We start from the raw sequence: 17,922 nt of genomic DNA on the forward strand, positions 1-17,922 counted from the left end.
GAATTGCCTTTCAGGACAACCTTGGAGAGCGCAGCTCCCCCCATTTTCCAGGAAACACATATGCAGTCTTTAAATCCCTCCTCTTCACCATGGCTTCTGTTTCCTTCGCCGTGGTGGTTGCTCATACTGGAACCAAGGAGCTGCACTCTCTCCAACGTAGAGGGTGTAGGCTTACCTCTGTGTCTTCTCTTTTGCAGTGACCATCCCATCATCCCTCCCAGTACGGGCAAAGGGGTGTTCCGGAGTCCCCGGTCCCTCCAACTCGGGGGATGCAAGGGCCCGCAGGAGGCACGGCATCTGTGTGCCCGGAGTCTGCTGGCATGGCTCTGGCGGGTGCTCCTGCTGGTTATCGCAGTGTTCTGGGCCCCCGGCAGGTGACCTTATATCTGGTGATGCGGCTTCCTGCGGGGGTGCATCGCTAGTGGTTCCAAGCGCCTGGAACGCAGAGACCAGGGGAACGGGCCCGTCAAATCCGATTCTGGCCCTCGATGTTGGGACCAGGAGAATTCAAAAACCAGATGGTTTCTCAGTACCCCTATGCAATCTGTGCCAAAGATGGAGACACGACAGCCATGGTGGAAGCAGGCGCCCCAATCGCCGGTCAGGCCCAGCTAAGAGGGTTACAGTGGTGCCTTTGTTCTGATCCCTATGGGCTTATGTTTTGCTGCTTTTGTTGGATCCTCCTTGCAGGGAGCCTGTGGCTGCATGATCAGAGGTTACTTCACTTGGACCCTGCAGTGTGGACTGGGTGGTTGCTGTTGGGATTGCACTGCTTGGGGCACTGTTTCCTTGTCTGGCGGTCTAGCTGTGCACTAGGGGTCGTTGAATTGCGTTGGGGCCCTAGGGGAGTTTAATTTTTTTTTCTCATTGCAGGAAAAAGCGTTGGAAGTCCAAGCATTCAAATCCATCAAGTCAGAGGAAATGTCCCTCCTACAAGAACCCCCTTAGACTCACGGCAGAAGGAAATGTGCAGGTCCTATATTAAGGACTTTGTTGAAGAGGAAACGTCCCAGCAATACAAGGACTTATTCTCTTCAGTGCAGGATCTTACAGGCTCAACGAGTTTAGTCCAGTCCATGCTGATACAGAGCCCGGCAGTCCAGGTTGAGCCCCAGCATCCACCATCCAGCCCGAGGGCATCCTCCAGAGCAGTGGAGGTTGTGGACTCAGGTGATGAGGGGGCAAGTATTCGTCCCTCCAGGGTTTTAGACGACGAGGAGGATGATAGCCGAGCCTCTAGGTACAAGCTATCTTTGAAGGAAGTGGATGACCTTTTGAGAGCGATCTACACTACCCTTGAAATCCAGGAGGAGACAGTGCAACTGTCGGTTCACGACATGTGCCAGGGACTGGTTGACACCAAACGGAGTATTCCCAGTCCAAAGAATCCTCGCAAAGAAGGAATGGAAGGACCATGAGAGAGACCCCTTTTCCAAGACCCTTAGGTTTCCCTTCACAGATAAGGAGTCAGGGGTATGGAATAAGTAACCACAGGTAGATGCTGCATTCTCGCAGGTTTCCCAATGCACAGACCTAGCATTCGAGGACATGGGGGTGCTGAAGGATGCAATGGACAAAAGAGCGGACTCCCTCCTGAAAAAAGCATGGGATTCCACATAAGCCAGCCTTAAACCTGCTATGGCTTCCACGGTTGTTGCAAGGAACCTTGAATGCTGGGTAGAGAAGCAGAAAAGCCACATAGAGGCAGGCCCATCACGGAAAGATCTTTTGAAATCCTTTCAATTGATACTGAAGGCAGTAAAGTACATGGCTGGTGCATCTGCTGAATCAGTTAAGATGTTAGCAAGGTCATCAGCACTGGTGAATTCAGCCAGACTTGCTATCTGGCTAAAAACTTGGTCTGGTGACACAGCTTTCAAGATTAAGCTGTGCGGCTTACCTTTCTCGGGTGATCTTCTTTTTAGTCTGGATCTTGAAACAGTCTTGGACAGGACAGCCAACAAGAAGAAACAACCGATCCAAAAAAATTTCCATGCTGTTCAACAGCCCCACAAAAATAGGGCTCAAGACCACAAGAGCCGCTGGGTCTCCCAAAATGGTAAGGGAAGAGGAGGAGTTCTCTTCAGATCTCCCCCAGACCAGCCCCCTAAAACAAATTAGTCTTACCCCAGTAGGGGGAAGATTGTCTGCCTTTCACCTACAGTGGAACAAAAGCAGATTCTATGTCCCTGCCAAGGGATCAGGAAAAAGCTTCTGCAAAGATGAGCCTGCTGCAGGATCTGATTCAACAAGAAATGATTATCCAGGTCCCAAAAAGTCAAGAAGGCCAAGGCTTCTATTCCCATATCTTCCTTGTGAAGAAGCCTTCAGGGAAGTATCAGATTCTGAACTTAAAGATCCTGAACAGATCGATCTGCTAAAAAACTTTCAGGATGGACACGATCTATTCAATCACTAGATTACTGACTCCAGACTGTTTCATGGCATCCCTAGATCTAAGGGGAGCCTATTAACATGTCCCGATAACTCAGGCTTCTCAATGCTTTCTACGTCTGGCCTTTAACTTGGGGACCTCAGTCTGGCCTCTCCAATTCAGAGTTCTGCCTTTCGGACTCCCCCAGAATCTCTACAAAGATAATGGCAGAAGCTCTGAAACCTCTGAAGCTCAGAGGGATTTCAGTCATCCCAGATCTGGGCGACCTGTTTTTTTTTTTTTTTTTTTTTTTTTTTTTTGCAGACTCCAAAGAACACATCTTGACAAATCTCCAGGTGTCTCAGGGTCACCTCAAGGACTTAGGGTGGCTCTTGTTTCTAGAAAAATCAAATCTAGAACCCATGCAGGACATGAAGTTCTGGGCTATACCATAAACTTGGTCCTTCAAAAAGTTTTTCTGCCACAGGAGGAGAGAAAAACCGATGTAATCTGCTGTGAGACATGTTCAGACCAACTTCTGTGTCAGTCCGATCAGCCTTGGCATTCCAGCTATTCAGTGGACCAGATTAAATTCCAGACCCCTCCAGATGAATATCTTACAAAGATGGTCATGCCAGGAGCCGCTAGAAAAAGAAATCAAACTTGCCTCAAATGCAAAGTGTGCGTTCTGGTGGAGGAATTCGACCAACCCGGCAAAAGGTCTTTCCTGTGTCTTTCCCCTAGACAAAGGTCTAACAGACGTGAGATATTGGCTGGGGAGTCCACCTGGATAGTCAAACGGGACCTGGTCCAAAGCGGTAGCCTGAATGTCCTCAAATTGGCGTGAACTGAAGGCGATCTTTCTCGGTCTCCTAGCTTTTCAACAAGTGGTAAGAGGACAACACGTTCAGGTTCTCTCAGACAATAAAACTGCATTAGCTTGTGTTGAAACAAGGAGGAACCAGAGGCAGAGGGCTCCTAGAGCTGGCCAGTCAGCTACTTGCCTGGGCATAACAGAATGGGGCCTTATTGTCAGCAGTCCATCTGAAGGGATCCCAGAATCTGCTAGCATACCTAGGAGACTGGTGGAAGCAAAATGGAGTCTGAACCAAGAGGTTTTCTTGATGAAAGCAAACTTGGGGGGCAACCGTCAAATAGATCTGTTCGCTAGCCAACAGAACTTGAAAGTACAGAAGTTCTTCTCTCTCAACCGAGACCAGGCAGTAGGCATAGATGCTCTCCCCAATCTGTGGCATTACCAGCTATGTTACGCCTTTCCCTTGTTTCCCCGGTTTCCACTGGTCCTAAGGAAATTCAGGGAGGCAAATACCAATCTGATCCTGGTCAGTACCTTCTGGCCAAAAAGGCCCTGGTTCGCAAGACTATTAAACCTGGCCATTAAACCTCCCATGGAAGCTGCCGCCCCAAAAAGGTCCTGCCTACGCAGGGGTCAGTGAACCATCCGGAAGCAGACCAATTAAATCAAACTGCTTGGTTTCTGAGAGACCTCCTGAAAGCCAAGGTACTGTCTAGTAAATTCGTGAAGACCCTACTTGTATACATTTTTTTTTTTTTTTTTTTTTTTTTTTTTTTTTTTGGGCACTTGCACGAAATAGGCCAGTAGTCCTCAGTTTTTCCCAGTTGGGATTTGTCTGTTTTGCAGGGTCTCGCGGGAGCTCTGTTTGAACCTTTACAGGAAGCATCCTTGCAGAACTTCTTAAAATTTTTCTGGTAGCCATCACATTGGCAAGAAGAGTCGGCGTGCTTCAGGCCCTGGCAGTCACAGGACCTTTTTTTCTGAAGGTCTTTCAGACAGTGATCCTTCAAACAGATCCAGTGTTCCTACCCAAGGCTTCAACCTTTCACTGCTCACAGGAAATGGTCCTTCCCACTTTCTCTTCACCTCCTGCCAATCCAGCAGAAGGTTTTCACACACTGGACAAGAGGTGATGTTTGTTATTCTTTCTAACAGTCATTAAAGAATTCAGAAGGTCAAATGCTCTGATATTTTCAAGCACACGTAAAGGGAATAGGAAGCATCCATAAGCACACTGGGCACATGGCTTAGATTGGCAATTATGGAGGCCTACAAGACCAAGGGAGAAATACCCCCCTCAGATATTGCTGCTCATTCTACAAGATCAATGGCAGTTGCCTGAACAAATTTACAAGGCTGCCACTTGGTCCAACTACTCAATATTTTTCCAACATTATAGGTCGTGTTGCTGTCCGCTGCAGATCAAGCCTTCGCCAGGAAGTTACTGCAGTCAGTAGTCCCACCTAGGGTAAGTTTCCGGGTTATCCTCTCCAAGGTTGTCCTGAAAGGTGATTTGAGAAAGACTTGGTTAGACTTAACTGGTGACAGTATTTCTAAGAGCCTTTCAGGGCAACCGCTACCTTAGAAGTGGTTTTGAGTGTCTTTCATGGTGGTTTTCTGTGCTTTGTTTTCCAGTATGTAGGAGACCACACAATAACTGAAGCCATGGTGGAAGAGGAGGGATTTAAAGGCTGCCCGTGCTTCCTGAAAATGGGCGGAGCTGTGCTCTCTCAAAGGTTGTCCTGAAAGGCTCCTAAACTTGTGATGGTATTAAGTCTTTTTGTATATGTAATGAGTTTGTCCATGCTTTAAGTGCTCTAGTCTATAATCCTATATATGTATATAAAAATGTTTTTTTTTTTTTTTTTTTTCTTTGCAGCACCTTCCTGTATCTGAAGTTCTTGGTCGTCTGGGCTCTGGTATTACTAGCAGACTTTGTGCTAGAGTTCAGATTCGAGTACCTGTGGCCATTTTGGCTGTTCATCAGAAGTGTATACGATTCATTCAGATACCAAGGCTTGGTATGTATATTTTAGGCCTACAGTTGCTGCTGTTGCTTGATGCCATTTTCCTTAATTCATGCAATGTGTTTAATATAAAAAACACTGCTGTTCCTGATGGCCAGCAGTGTTTTCTAGCTAATGATTTAAAGTGTGGGTGTTGACAAATAGCTAAACATGTAGTTAAAATACCGTATTTATCGACTTATAACACGCACCCTTTTCCCTTTAAAATCAGGGGAAATTCGACCACATTTGGCAATTTTCAGCCACACTCGGCCGTTCTTGGCGGCTTTTGGAAAGCCGCAAGCCGCCGAGTACGGCTGAAAATAGCCAAGTACACAGGACATCCGCTCTGTATCTCGGTGGCGCCATTTTTAAAATGGCAAGGACACTGGCAAGGCTGCATTGATGGGTATTTAATTGTAAGTTTTTTTTTTTTCCTTAAACTTCCCTCCTAAAAGTGTTTTTTTTTTTAAGTCCCTCCTAAACTTGGGGTGCATGTTATACGCCGATAAATACGGTACATATTACCTTTTCTGCTCAGATGTTTTATAATCCACGTACCCCTGCCAGATACTGGTCAAAATCCTGACTATTTTGTTTTCTCTTTTTTTGCAACTTGGTCGGGGATAGGTTTAGATAGTAAAAGTACAACTCAGATATGGTCTTCTCTTTGCTGTCTGCTCCAGTCTGCAAACTCCATTTGTTATATTTGCCATCTCTTCCTCCTAGCCTGTATGCTGTTTTTTCATTAAATTAGGCTTTTTTAATAAACTTTTTGGATAAATTACATTACTGGAAAGGTTTTTCTTATCTGCTTACACTTTAACAATGAAAATGATAACCTGTAGTAGAAAAGTCACTAGCTTAGGGCCGGGTCACACTAATGCGATGCCAGATATCGACTGTGATTCGCACTGCATTGCTGTGCAGATCGCATGCCATGTCTGCACTATGCAAATTTAGGTGTAAACTGCCTGAATTTGCATTGCATTCAGACCAAACTTGTTTTGTCTGAATCTGATCGCATTGGGTGTTAAAACCCATGGGATTCGATTCTGCAAATCGTGCTGCGTTTTGCAAACTGATTGTGGGGTGTCGTTAATGTTCCCTCCGCAATCAGTTCACGTGAACAGTTTGCGATTTTGAGGTCTTGCAGTGGATGCACATTGTATCTAGTGTGAACAGGCCCTTAGACCCCTTTCACACGGGGGTGCTTTTCAGGTGTTGGCACTAAAAATAGCGCTTGAAAAACACCTCTCAAGCCACCCCAGTGTGAAAGCCTGAGTGCTTTCACACTGGGGCAGTGTGCTTGCAGGACAGGAAAAAAATTCCTACATGCAGCATCTTTGAGGCAGCTCTGGAGCAGTGTGTATCTATATAATATATATTGAATGGGCAGCGCTGCTGAAGCAACACGGGCATGCTAATAACCCTTTCTTCATCCTCTGGCGTTAAAAGCACCCTGCTAGTGGCTAAATATTGCCACTATAACAGCGGTAAAGGGGTCTAAATCTCTTTCTCGCAATCCTCAGTTTTGTTACTTTGTCTAATGTCCTTATAAAAGAAGTGTTCCTAGCAAGATATCTGAATTTCTCAATTTTCCATGACTGCATTTAGAGGCTTCTCCCACCTACATACAGAAAACGCATCATCCAACATTTTTACAAAAGGGCAACATACTCCTAGTCCTCAATATTTCTTTTTGTGCATTTAGTGTAAATCCCAGCAAACTCTGGTTTTCTGACCTGAAGTTGCAATGCATGAGATGACTGCACCCTAATACATGGCTTCCAATATGGTGTTAAGGCTCCAGTCCTGTTCCAAAGGTGATACACGTCTGATCCACGGGCGAGCCACGCAAAAAGAGCCACAAATGTATTTTTCAATCTCGAAGATCAGGGAAACCTGGGTGCGCTGTATCTTTTTGAATTTCCAACATGCATAGCATTTGGCTTTCTCACCTGAGGGAACTATATAAAGGTACTCTGGCTTAATCCAGTGTATTATCTGTTGGACGAATAGGATGAAAATCATTTTTTTCATTAGAACTATATTGCTAAATATTGAGGGTAGTAGTGTCTGTGCAAAATGTAGTTATTAAGGTGGCTCATACTTCCATTCCATCTAAACATTTGGCTATGTTCAGGTCTAGGGGTGGAAGCCGTACCTATGATAGGTTTTAAGTGTCTACTATACACACCAGCTAGTGTGCGTAACCTTAGATTTTTATCACCTGGAACTCCCTCAGTATCTTCACTGGATAGATGTATAATGTATTGGTAGCCAGACGGCAGGTTATACCTAGGTCTTGTGATTATGCAAATTTGATGGCATAGGCATTGCTTATTGTGGTGGTTTTCTAAAAGGGGTTGTAAACCCTCATGGTTTTTCACCTTAATGTAGTCTATGCATTAAGGTGAAAAACCTTCTGTGGTGCTGGTTTTACTTACCTGACCCCAAGCTTTTTTGGGCTGGAAACGAGCACACCAGCTCTACCTGGTGTCTTGTGTCCTGATTAGATTAACAGAGCAGCCACTGGCTTCCTCTGCTGTCAATCAAATATCAAATCCAATGACTTTGCACCTTGGGGCAGGGCCGAGTCCTGAGTTCTGTGTGAATGGACACAGATGTGTGACTCGGGAGCACACCCGCACGGGTCTCCACCAAGGAAAGCACTTCTCCAACGTGGACACTCGATGCGAGGAGGGACCCTAGAATTGGAGGACCGGGTCCACTCTGTGCAAAACAAACTGCACAGTGGAGGTAAGTCACATGTTTGTGTGTGTCTTTTTTTTTGTTTGAGAGTTTACAACCCCTTTAAATGACTACACCATGACTCTGACCTCATGCTTCTGCATTATGCTAGTATTCTATGGGAGGAATTCAGTACAGCTGCTGTACCTCCTTTCTAGTGTTTAATCCCTCTTGTTAATGTATTACGTCAAATTCATGAAGCATTTTTGATACTTGTGGTTCTAGCAGCGACTCATGCACCAAGTTTGGGTGGTTCTAAAAATGTGCCACTTTTACATTCACACCGTTACTTTTAATGGGCCTAATATAAAAGTGGCGCCAATTCAGACCAACTATTTTGGCGTACAGTGAAACTGTCCCATATTTTGCAAAAGTGTCTCGCATGCCTTCTAAAAGTGGCACAGCGTGGGCCAAATTCAAGTAAGGGTTCTAGACAGGTTTATGAATTTCACCACTTTTAGAAATGCATGAGACCCTGTCCTGGTGCTCTAGGGCCTCAAAAAAGTTGATGGGTAGTTAAGAAATTGTCAGTTCTACATCTAGAAAATCTGAGGCTGGCTTCACACTGGAGAACGCAGCGACTCACAGCAGGAGTCCGGTGCTTCTCCGTTCACTGATCAGGTCTGATTTCAGCCCGCATTCTGTGCTGAATTTAGACCTGAAACGGATCAAGACACACAGGGCTCCTGTGCAATTTTTTTGGCTTGTTTATTGGAACAATAGTAGAAAAACATTGTGTACAGTTACTGAAAAACATACGTGACAATCAATGGGCCATTTGGTGTAGATAACATAGCCAACAATGGTTTGGAAACATCCATTAGACATACGTAGCACTGTCATACTATTCGAAACATATTAGCAGCTTGACATCGTAACCAAAGATTCCCATACGAGAGCCCTCGCAGGGATATTCATTACTTGCTTAATTCACCGTACATAGTGGTGGTAAGGGGGCGAGGGTATAGAAGTAACGAGAGAAGGGAGAGAGGTGAGGGTAAACATGGGGGGTGGGGGGGGTTCTGCTTCAGTCCAATCTCATAGGAGCATCAGGGTCAGCATAAAGATGTACACTTCACTTTGTGACATTTCTGTATAAGCAGTTGTAAATTTAAAGGCTAACCAGCAGGACCATAGCTTTACCAGATCCAAACCCTTCCTATTAATCTGTAATGGTGGCTGAGGTTTCCTTTTTAAGCTTTCTCTCAGTGCTGCCCTAGATGATTCCTAAAAAATTTAGTAGATACTTAACTTTTTTTTTTTTTTTTTTACTTATTAAAATGTAATCAATTTCCTTTAGGCCATTCTCTAACCATTATTGGTGCATACGGACTGTAGACTCCTGGTCTACATGATTGCTATACACAGTAAAAAAATAAAATAAAAAAGTTTACGTTGCAGTGCCATTTATTTTAAATAGTACTCTAAAAAAAAAAATGCACCTGCACTACAGTGAACCACAACACAAAACAGAGGGCTTAGAATTGATTTCTCTTGCGTTGCGGCTTATTCAATTAATGGGCTACTATGCACTTGTTGGTACAGCACACCCTAGTGTGAGACGTCAAACTGCCTCAGACATTCACCCTCTGTTTTGAATAGCGCGAGGAACGGTTATACCCTCTGTCAAGACCTAAACAGGATCTTCATCCTGTAAACAAATATTTACTCATCTTCTACCAACTTTCTGTTACATCTCTGGGTCAAGAAGTAGTAAACAATTTTTCCAATAGTTCAGAGAAAAAAAAATATCTTGGCATGTTTCACCCTTTTCTACTCTACTGTTGACGGAGACAATGGTCTCTTCCCCACAACCCTGGACTGTGGTTGTGTGGGTATGTGGGCATGGGGTCTATCCATTTACCAAAAAAGTGTCAGTAATAAACACAGACCGTTTCTGACAATTGCTTTATTACAAAATAGTGTCCCCCGATATAAATCCATTGTTTACGCTGCACCCGGGGAAAAAAAAACTCACTCATTGACAGCCGACTGCCATATGCCTTCTTTGCTGTTTGACAGTTATATAGGTAAGGGTGGGGCAACCTGGCGACATCACCTGTTGCCGACCCCCGCATGCACTGGTCTGTGACCTCACAAGGGGGCTGGAAGAGACCCTTGTCCCCATCAACATGGCTCTAAAGCAAGCATTCCCCCCCTTTTCCTGGCCTTTCCATGCAGGTTTAGGAGATATTTCCAGTACCTACAGGTAAGCCTCATTATAGGCTTACCTGTAGGGAAAAGTGGTCTGTAAGGGTTTACAACCACTTTAAGCATCATTTAAAATCCATGCTCCTTAAAAACAATGGTTTGTAAACAATTTTACATGTCCCCCCAGGGCTGGACCCCCCCATACCCCTTTTATAGCCAATTACTTGCATATAAACCATCAAAATGGACACTTGATTTATTTATTTTTCCTATTCAGCTCCCATAGACTTCATTGAGGTCTGCTGTTCAGGTCAGAACTTTCCCGTTTGGTATTTCTACTCCCATTTCTACTCAATATAAAGGCTAAAGCTGGCCATACACTTTATAATCTGAATGTACACTCTCCTTTATAGCTACCAAAGCTACAAGAACAACTCTAAACAGCCGTTCAAGTAATATCAAATTGGGCAGGCCCTTCTTGACTCTAAAGAAGTTTGTACAATCAGATTGTATAGTGTATGATCGTCTGAAGTATTCAGTAGGTCAAGATAGCTAGGATTGCTCTTTGTGATAACACAATGTGTGCAGAAGAACGCTCTGAATGTCTAACGAGACCAACAGTTTTTTGCACTTATCAAGCAGAAATAATCAAATGTTTTCAACTATATATTAAACAGACCAAAAAGAAGCAAATTTGAGGGGTTGGTATAGTATTTTTTTGAACTGGAATGACCGGGATACAGATCCTAATAGACGTTATATCCTGGTATCTCAATTTTTAGATGAGTCCACCTAAAAAAAAAAAATAAAAAAAAATGTTGGAAGGTGCATTGCCTCAGTACCTTGAATTTAGTTTTCCGTGGAACTTTTCTTAACATGTATCTCTGCATTCTCCTTTGTCTTGGCTAACTGTTTTTTTGTTTTGTTTTTTTGTTTCAGGCCTTCTCAGTATTTTTTGTTTGTGTAGCATTCACGTCGGATATAATATGTCTCTTATTTATACCAGTGCAATGGCTGTTTTTTGCAGCCAGTACCTATGTATGGGTACAGTATGTATGGCATACAGGTAAGGCTTATTTTTACTATTTTTGTTTAACTCGTTTGCTTAAAATAATTTTAGCATCTTTATCAGCAGAGTCCCACACCAGATAAGCTAACACAATTTACTTTTTTCCTAGTTAAACTTGGTGTTTTTTAATTTGAATTCTTCCTACAACCTTCATTGAAAGTTTCCATATTACCATTTCTAAAATGAGTTTAATTTTGTGCCAATGCAAATCATGTGCTTGGGAAATTTTCATATGAAAATTATGCATTTGATTTCCTATAAATTGTTATAGAGCTTTATTTGCTGATCCGTTTCTAAAGGCAATGTTTTTACGTTTATGCATGAAGGTAAAACACCTGTATGCTGCTTTGCTCAGCCCCTCCTAATCACCAGAGCCCTATCTCGATCCAGCTATGTGCACAAGAGCCTCGGCTCACTCCTCATTGGCTGGAGCAGCAGTCTGAGCCAATCGGTAGAGGGAGGGGGTGGCGCTGAGCTGCAGCGTGTGAGAATGGACATGTGGAGCCACGGCTTGGGATCTAGCCTGCTTGGGTACCCCAGAGCAAGCTGGTTGCTCTGGGGGGAGGGGGTGAGGGAGGGACAGGGAACCTGAGAAGAGGAGGATCTGGGCTGCGCTGTGCAAAATTACTACACAGCAGCAGGTAAGTAGAACCTTTTTTTTTTTTTTTTTTTTAAACAAGACTTAATTATCACTTAAAAGTGTATCTAAAGCCCCAAAACATAAATACATTGCAGCTTACAGGATATGGTGATTGCATTAGTTTGTGAATTTCAGGCTTTTTTGTCTCCCTTTTCACTGGCTAATCCAATCCGTAACCTATTTTTTCCTTGGAGACTACGCTCACTCACTGTACTACATGCAAGGAGCAACGTTGTCACTGTAGCATGCCCCCATTATTTGGACCATGAACACCACCTTTGTTTTAGAATTTTAATTCACATGAAGCTATAAGCACACAGTATTGCTGGCAGGACCAACAGCTATATTTATCATCCATTGAGATGCAAGAATTTTAATACAGTTGGGCTATACTGCTGACTTCAGGAGGTTTAAACATTGGCAAACAGAAAAATCATGATAGGCCAGTTTCCGTAAAACCTCTCCTCTCCCCCAGCATTTGGGAGATTGCGTGCCTTTTCATCAGCCCTGATTAAAGTCAAATGTTTTGCCAGCCTTTATTTTCCCCCGTTACTGGCTTTTTCCTCTGTGACTTGGCATTTCATAGCATTCCTTGCTATGTTGTTGCTTGAGATGGTCTCTACATAGCAGCTATTTGGCTTGGTGCTTCCTCAGCACTAGCCTTTGGATTGGACATGTAGGGCTAGCCAGTAACTTAACCTTCAAGTACAGGGCTCTGCATTGTAGCAGTTTCCAGACCTTTGGATGGCTGCAGAGTGTTTTTTAGGTACACCCATAGCACAGCCACAGATGTGAAACTATCCTTGAAGACTCGCTTAGTGAGTAATGCTGATTGGGCTGAAACGTGCTGCTACCTGTTTTTCTTTAAACCTGTTTACGTTTTTTGCCACCTCTAGTTTAGTTTAGTGCTGTAAATATTTGGTGTGACTTTTTCATCAAACCAGCATCAGTTCTTACACTTGCACACTTTGTACACATGTACAAATTCAGCGATTTTGTAGGATTAGAATCAGGTGTATGATCAACCATTTATACCAATCAGGTGATAATCCTCAACCATTTCAAAATGTAACTTAGACTGCTGCGTAGGCGGTTTAAAACTGGTTGAGGAACAGGCAGACTCTTCTAAGATGAGGTTGTGGAGGTTTGTGTCATGTCACAGGTCATACAGCAACAGGACGCAAGGTGGTTATACTGACAGTAAAGTCTTTCCCAGGCAAAGATTTCAAGATGTGGTGTTCAAGCTCTTTTGCAGAAGCGCAGAGGAGAGGATGTTGACCATCAATCCAGTGGTCAGCTATGGAATCTTAATGCAGCAGATGAAACATGCAACATGCATCCCTTTGACTGAAGAGACACTGAGAAATGGGCAATGTTGAGGACCATAGATGCTGTGGTCAGCCATGGAAACAATGATGAAAGGCACACCATGCATCTTTGACATTGGAAGATGTACAACAGTGCCATTAGCCCAGAACCAATGTAAAACCATCTACTGTCCAGAGGTGTGTTTCATTGAAGAATCTAGGGCAAAAAGCCATATATCTGATGTGGAAACATGGCTAAGCAACTCGGCTATGCATGAAAACATAGGAACTGGGGTGCAGAAAAATGGCAGCAAGTGACCTGGACAGATAAGCCAAATTTAAAATATTTGGCTGTAGGAGCAGGCAGTTTGTTCATGGAGCAGTACAATGAGTGTCTACAGGCAAGTGAAGCATTTTTGTGCAAGTTGGGTGCTCCATTTCTGCAAATGGAGTTGTAGGATTAGGTCAGAATCAGTGGTGTCCTCAATGCTGAGAAATGCAGGCAGATACCTATCCATCATGCCATACCACCACTGAGGCATGTGATTGGCCCCAAATTCATTCTGCAGGAGGACAATGACCCCAAACATACAGTACAGCCAATGTCTTTAAGCTCTGTCTTCAGTGTAAAGAGCAGCGATGAGTCCTGGAATTGATGGTTTGGCCCCCACAAAGCCCTGATCTCAACTTAGTCTGTCTTGGATTACATGAAGAGTCAGCCAACATCTTAAGAATATCTGTGACCTATCTGCCAAGTTCCTTCAAAATCTCTGTGCAAGTGTACCTAGAAAAATGAATGCCCTTTTGAAGGGGAAAGTGTGGTCACATAAAATATTTTATATTTCACCTCTGTTCATTTGCTTTCCATTTTGGTAATGAATTCTGTTATGAAAGCATTCTTAATGTACATCATTTTACACCTGCCTAAAACTTTTGCATGTGCCTCCAGTTTTTTGCTTTTGTCCTCGGGTGATGAATGCATCTCTGTAGGAGAGATTATAGATTTAGTGATTTCTTCCATCAAGACTAATTACACCAAGCCACTGCATCTGAGGGTGTCCGTTCTCTGCATCAATGCCTCCGTTTTGTACTGTTATGTACCTGCACCTCCATGTCAAGGTAGAGGCGAGGATGACCTGTAAGCTGCTACTATACTAGACCTGGTGTACAGAGTGCAATGTGGGCCAAGCCACCGTTCACTATACAGGCAAAAGGCAGTGGTTTGCTTGAAGATCTCCCATGGCGGTGGGGGACAGACTGACCTGGCCTTGTGCTAATGCCTCTTTTATACCTCTAGCCAACACCCCCAAATGGTAGCAACAAAGAGCTGGGAGAATATTTTGCAACTATTCTGGTTAATTGGCAACAGGTTAGTAACGTGATTGGGTATAAAAAGAGCATCTTATAGTCAATGACTCCAAAGTAAAGATGGGCAGAAGTTCACAAATAGGTGAATCTGCATCTACAAATTGTCATACAATTTAAGAATGTTACTTAAAGCTAAAATTGCAAAGACTAAATACTGTATAATCTACGGTACATAATATCAAGATTCCAAGAATCTGGAGAAATTTCTCTGTGCAGGGGACAAGACTACAACTGATGCCCACAATCTTCGGGCCTTAAACGGGCATAGTTCTGTGATGGGCATCAGTGCAATAGGCTCAGGAAAATGACTGTGAACGCCGTTCAGACCCCATGCCCGCAACCTTCTTGGATGCGTTGCAGGTCCGTTCACAAATCGCATTGTGAAACATGCATGCACAGTGGGAACTGGCTGTGAAGCTGTAAGGAGTCACAGCTGGCTTCCCACAAGCATGTTTGAGGCACAGGGGACCTCAAGAGGGGTGAAAAACGCACTGGATCCCTGGACTGGTAAGTGTGTGTGTAGCAGCTACAGTATTTGTAGCTGCTGATTTTTTTTTTTTTTTTTTTTTGTGGAATGACTAGCTAGTCTTTAAAAAAAAGAACTCCTTGAAAAAATGATATTCTCCCATGCAGTGGGGATCTGCCCACACTCCATGAGTTAACTGCTCTTTTTGTCTAGGGGCGCAGGTGAAAGCTGTACCTACATCTTTGATCCTCCAGAAAAACTCGTATTTACATTTCCAGTGGTGGACTGTTATGCCATCCTCATGTCCAGAGCCATTCTATGGTTGTGATGACATCAGGAACACTCCATACACAAGACTGCTAGTGTGTGAGGGGCACGAGCGGCGAGGACCGGTCTTGCGGTCGGAGTATTGGGTAAGTATATCTCCGCTCTGCAATCCCCTAGATCAGAGATATGCAATTTGCGGACCTCCAGCTGTTGCAGAACTACAAGTCCCATGAGGCATAGCAAGACTGACTGCCATAAGCATGACATCCAGAGGCATGCTGGGACTTTAAGTTTTGCAACAGCTGGAAGTCTGCTCATTTTCATCTAGACCAGAGATATGCAATTAGCGGTTTCCTGCACTGCATGGGAAAATGTTTTTTCTCTGCGTTTTTCTTTAAGGAACTCACGTTGGCTGTTTTTTTTTTTCCCTATCTGATCATTAGAGCTTGCGACCAGGAGAGTGAAGCTTCCTAGCTTTTGGCTTTGATAAAGCAGACATTGGACCTTTTTTGGCAGAAGCAGTTTAACTCTGTAATGGCTACTACATTAAGAAGCCAAAGGGTTAAAAATGCCATTGATCAGGGCTCCTAGCCAGGCCTCAAGGGTTACTCTCCACCAGTTGCCCTGCCACCAAATACGCCCTCATAATTTATCTTATAAAATGGCATTTAAATGTTTTATGAAGAATTAAGTTATAAAAATATTAAACTTTATCCTTGCCCACCATGCAGCCTACCTGTGCAGGGGAGGAGAGGAACAAGAGAACCACCCGGATGATCATAGTGCAGGTAACACAGCGACAACTGCTTTCATTTAAATTTCTGTGTTGCTGCTTCTTAATGTTGCATACAGCCCTGGCTGTGGAACTTTGCTTGACAGATTTCCTGTCCCTGAATTGGATGGGTGATCTGTCCATCAAAGTCTCGGGTCCAGGAGGAGGGGCTGTATGTGACAGGGAGCAGCAGGAAACACAACAATGTGAATTGAAAGCGGTTATCCCTGCGTTCTGCTGTCCTTTTTCTTCCCCTCTGCGATCGCTAGGAGATGGACACCCGTTCAACTCTGGCTGCCAGCAGTTCTCGCTCCAAGGCAGCCATAGCTCACCAGCCCTCAAAATCCACTTGCAAGACAAGAGTAGAATTTGAAGGCTGCTGTTGGTGATCACAAAAGGAAGGGGTTATGGGGATAAAAATTTGAACTACTAGCTAGGTACATGTTGGCATTCATCTCCTTTTTACAGTGCACATAAACATGACTCGCCTTCTGCTAGTATTTATTTTATTCTGTGTTTGTAGAATGTATAGTACAATACATGAGCCTTGAGTTCTGTTTCCTTTAATCTGTTAAAGTATATCTGGGCAGTAAAGTGTTAGCATGTGTGCGTTGCAGCTTTGGGTCCCTGGTTCCGGTCCTAGTTACATGGAGTTTGTATGTTCTCCCTGTACTTAAGTGGCTTTCCTCTAGGAACTGACACTCCAGAAATGCTGGTAGGTTAATTGGCTCCTCTCTAATTTGTCCCTAGTATGTGTGTGCATGTGTTAGATGGGGACCATGGCAAGAACCCTGATTGAATACTGATTGAATGAACTGTATGTAAATTGTTGGCTCAGTATGATTACCTGTAATAAATATATCAAGTATAGCTTCTTTATAAGTTTGTTGTAGATGATTAGAATCGCTGTCGGGGACAACAGAGTACATGGGGAAAACTAACTTTTTTTTTTTTTTTTTTTTCTTTTTAGAAAGAGGAGTTTGTTTACCTACAGTGTCGCTGTGGATACTGTTTGTATATATTGAAGCAGCAATTAGGTTTAAAGACCTGAAGAATTTTCACGTAGATCTATGTCGTCCCTTTGCTGCACACTGGTAAATTGTTTTTCCTTGCAAGATTTTAACTTGTTCTCTGATATTATATTATAAACATTAAGCGATTGATAACTGAATTTTTCTTTGTATGCCATCTAAATGTGTAAGTGTCCCTCGCGCTACTTGGAGTATTTGATAAAATGGGCCTAATTATAGAAAGAGTAATGTATATAAACCAGCAGCAAAACCCAATATTGTTCACTATACACAAGAGTAAATAAAAACTATATAAAGTGATCTCGCGCAGTGTTAAAAACACTCACATTAAGTGCAATCCACAGAGGGATTAACAAAGTGCCAAAGTCTTAAAGTGAAAAATGATATCTCCACAAAAGGTGCCAAAAAATATATCCTGAATGTCCAATTGATCAAAATCCTACAATAAGGTAATAAATCCTACAATAAGGTAATAAACGTGCAAATATCAGTTCTCCAAAAAACAATTTGCTTCCTGAAACAGTCTCGCAGAACTCTCACCTCTATGTAATAAAGTAAATCGCCTCACTGAGTAGGTTGGACTCTCCACCGCATCCTATTGGGTCTTTTTTCAGCTCACATAACCTAATAATGGGGCCAAGGCTAACTTCTCCAACTGTATGAATCCTCCACTAAGCCGTCCCAATGCACTCCGGTATATTATCACAGCAAAAGTGGGGGAAAGAGAAACAGAACGCCTCCAATAGTATAGTGTATGTAAAAAGAATATAGGTGTGTTAAAGGTGTCAAAAGGGTTGACTCTTACATCAAAAACAATAAAAACGGTGTTCTCAGCGCCTTCTCACATCACTTCCAGTGCAAGTCTGATTCCGGCCACTCCCTATGCGTTACGTCACATGA

The 17,922-nt window shown here is 43.4% G+C and overlaps 1 protein-coding gene across 1 annotated transcript in view; it reads left to right on the forward strand.

Annotated features, from left to right (window-relative positions):
- The window catches only part of MACO1 (macoilin 1), a 112,226-nt gene that overhangs the window by 42,156 nt on the left and 52,148 nt on the right, over positions 1–17,922 (forward strand). Inside the window, exons 2-4 of the mRNA XM_077481891.1 lie at positions 5,071–5,212; positions 11,042–11,168; positions 16,962–17,085. Of these exons, the coding sequence (XP_077338017.1) occupies positions 5,071–5,212; positions 11,042–11,168; positions 16,962–17,085 (393 nt within the window). The remainder of the gene's footprint in view (positions 1–5,070; positions 5,213–11,041; positions 11,169–16,961; positions 17,086–17,922) is intronic.

The sequence above is a fragment of the Lithobates pipiens genome, unplaced genomic scaffold (genome assembly GCF_037356315.1).
Source record: "Lithobates pipiens isolate NorthernLeopardFrog02 unplaced genomic scaffold, aLitPip1_a1.2 Scaffold_16, whole genome shotgun sequence".
Taxonomy (NCBI): Eukaryota; Metazoa; Chordata; class Amphibia; order Anura; family Ranidae; genus Lithobates; species Lithobates pipiens.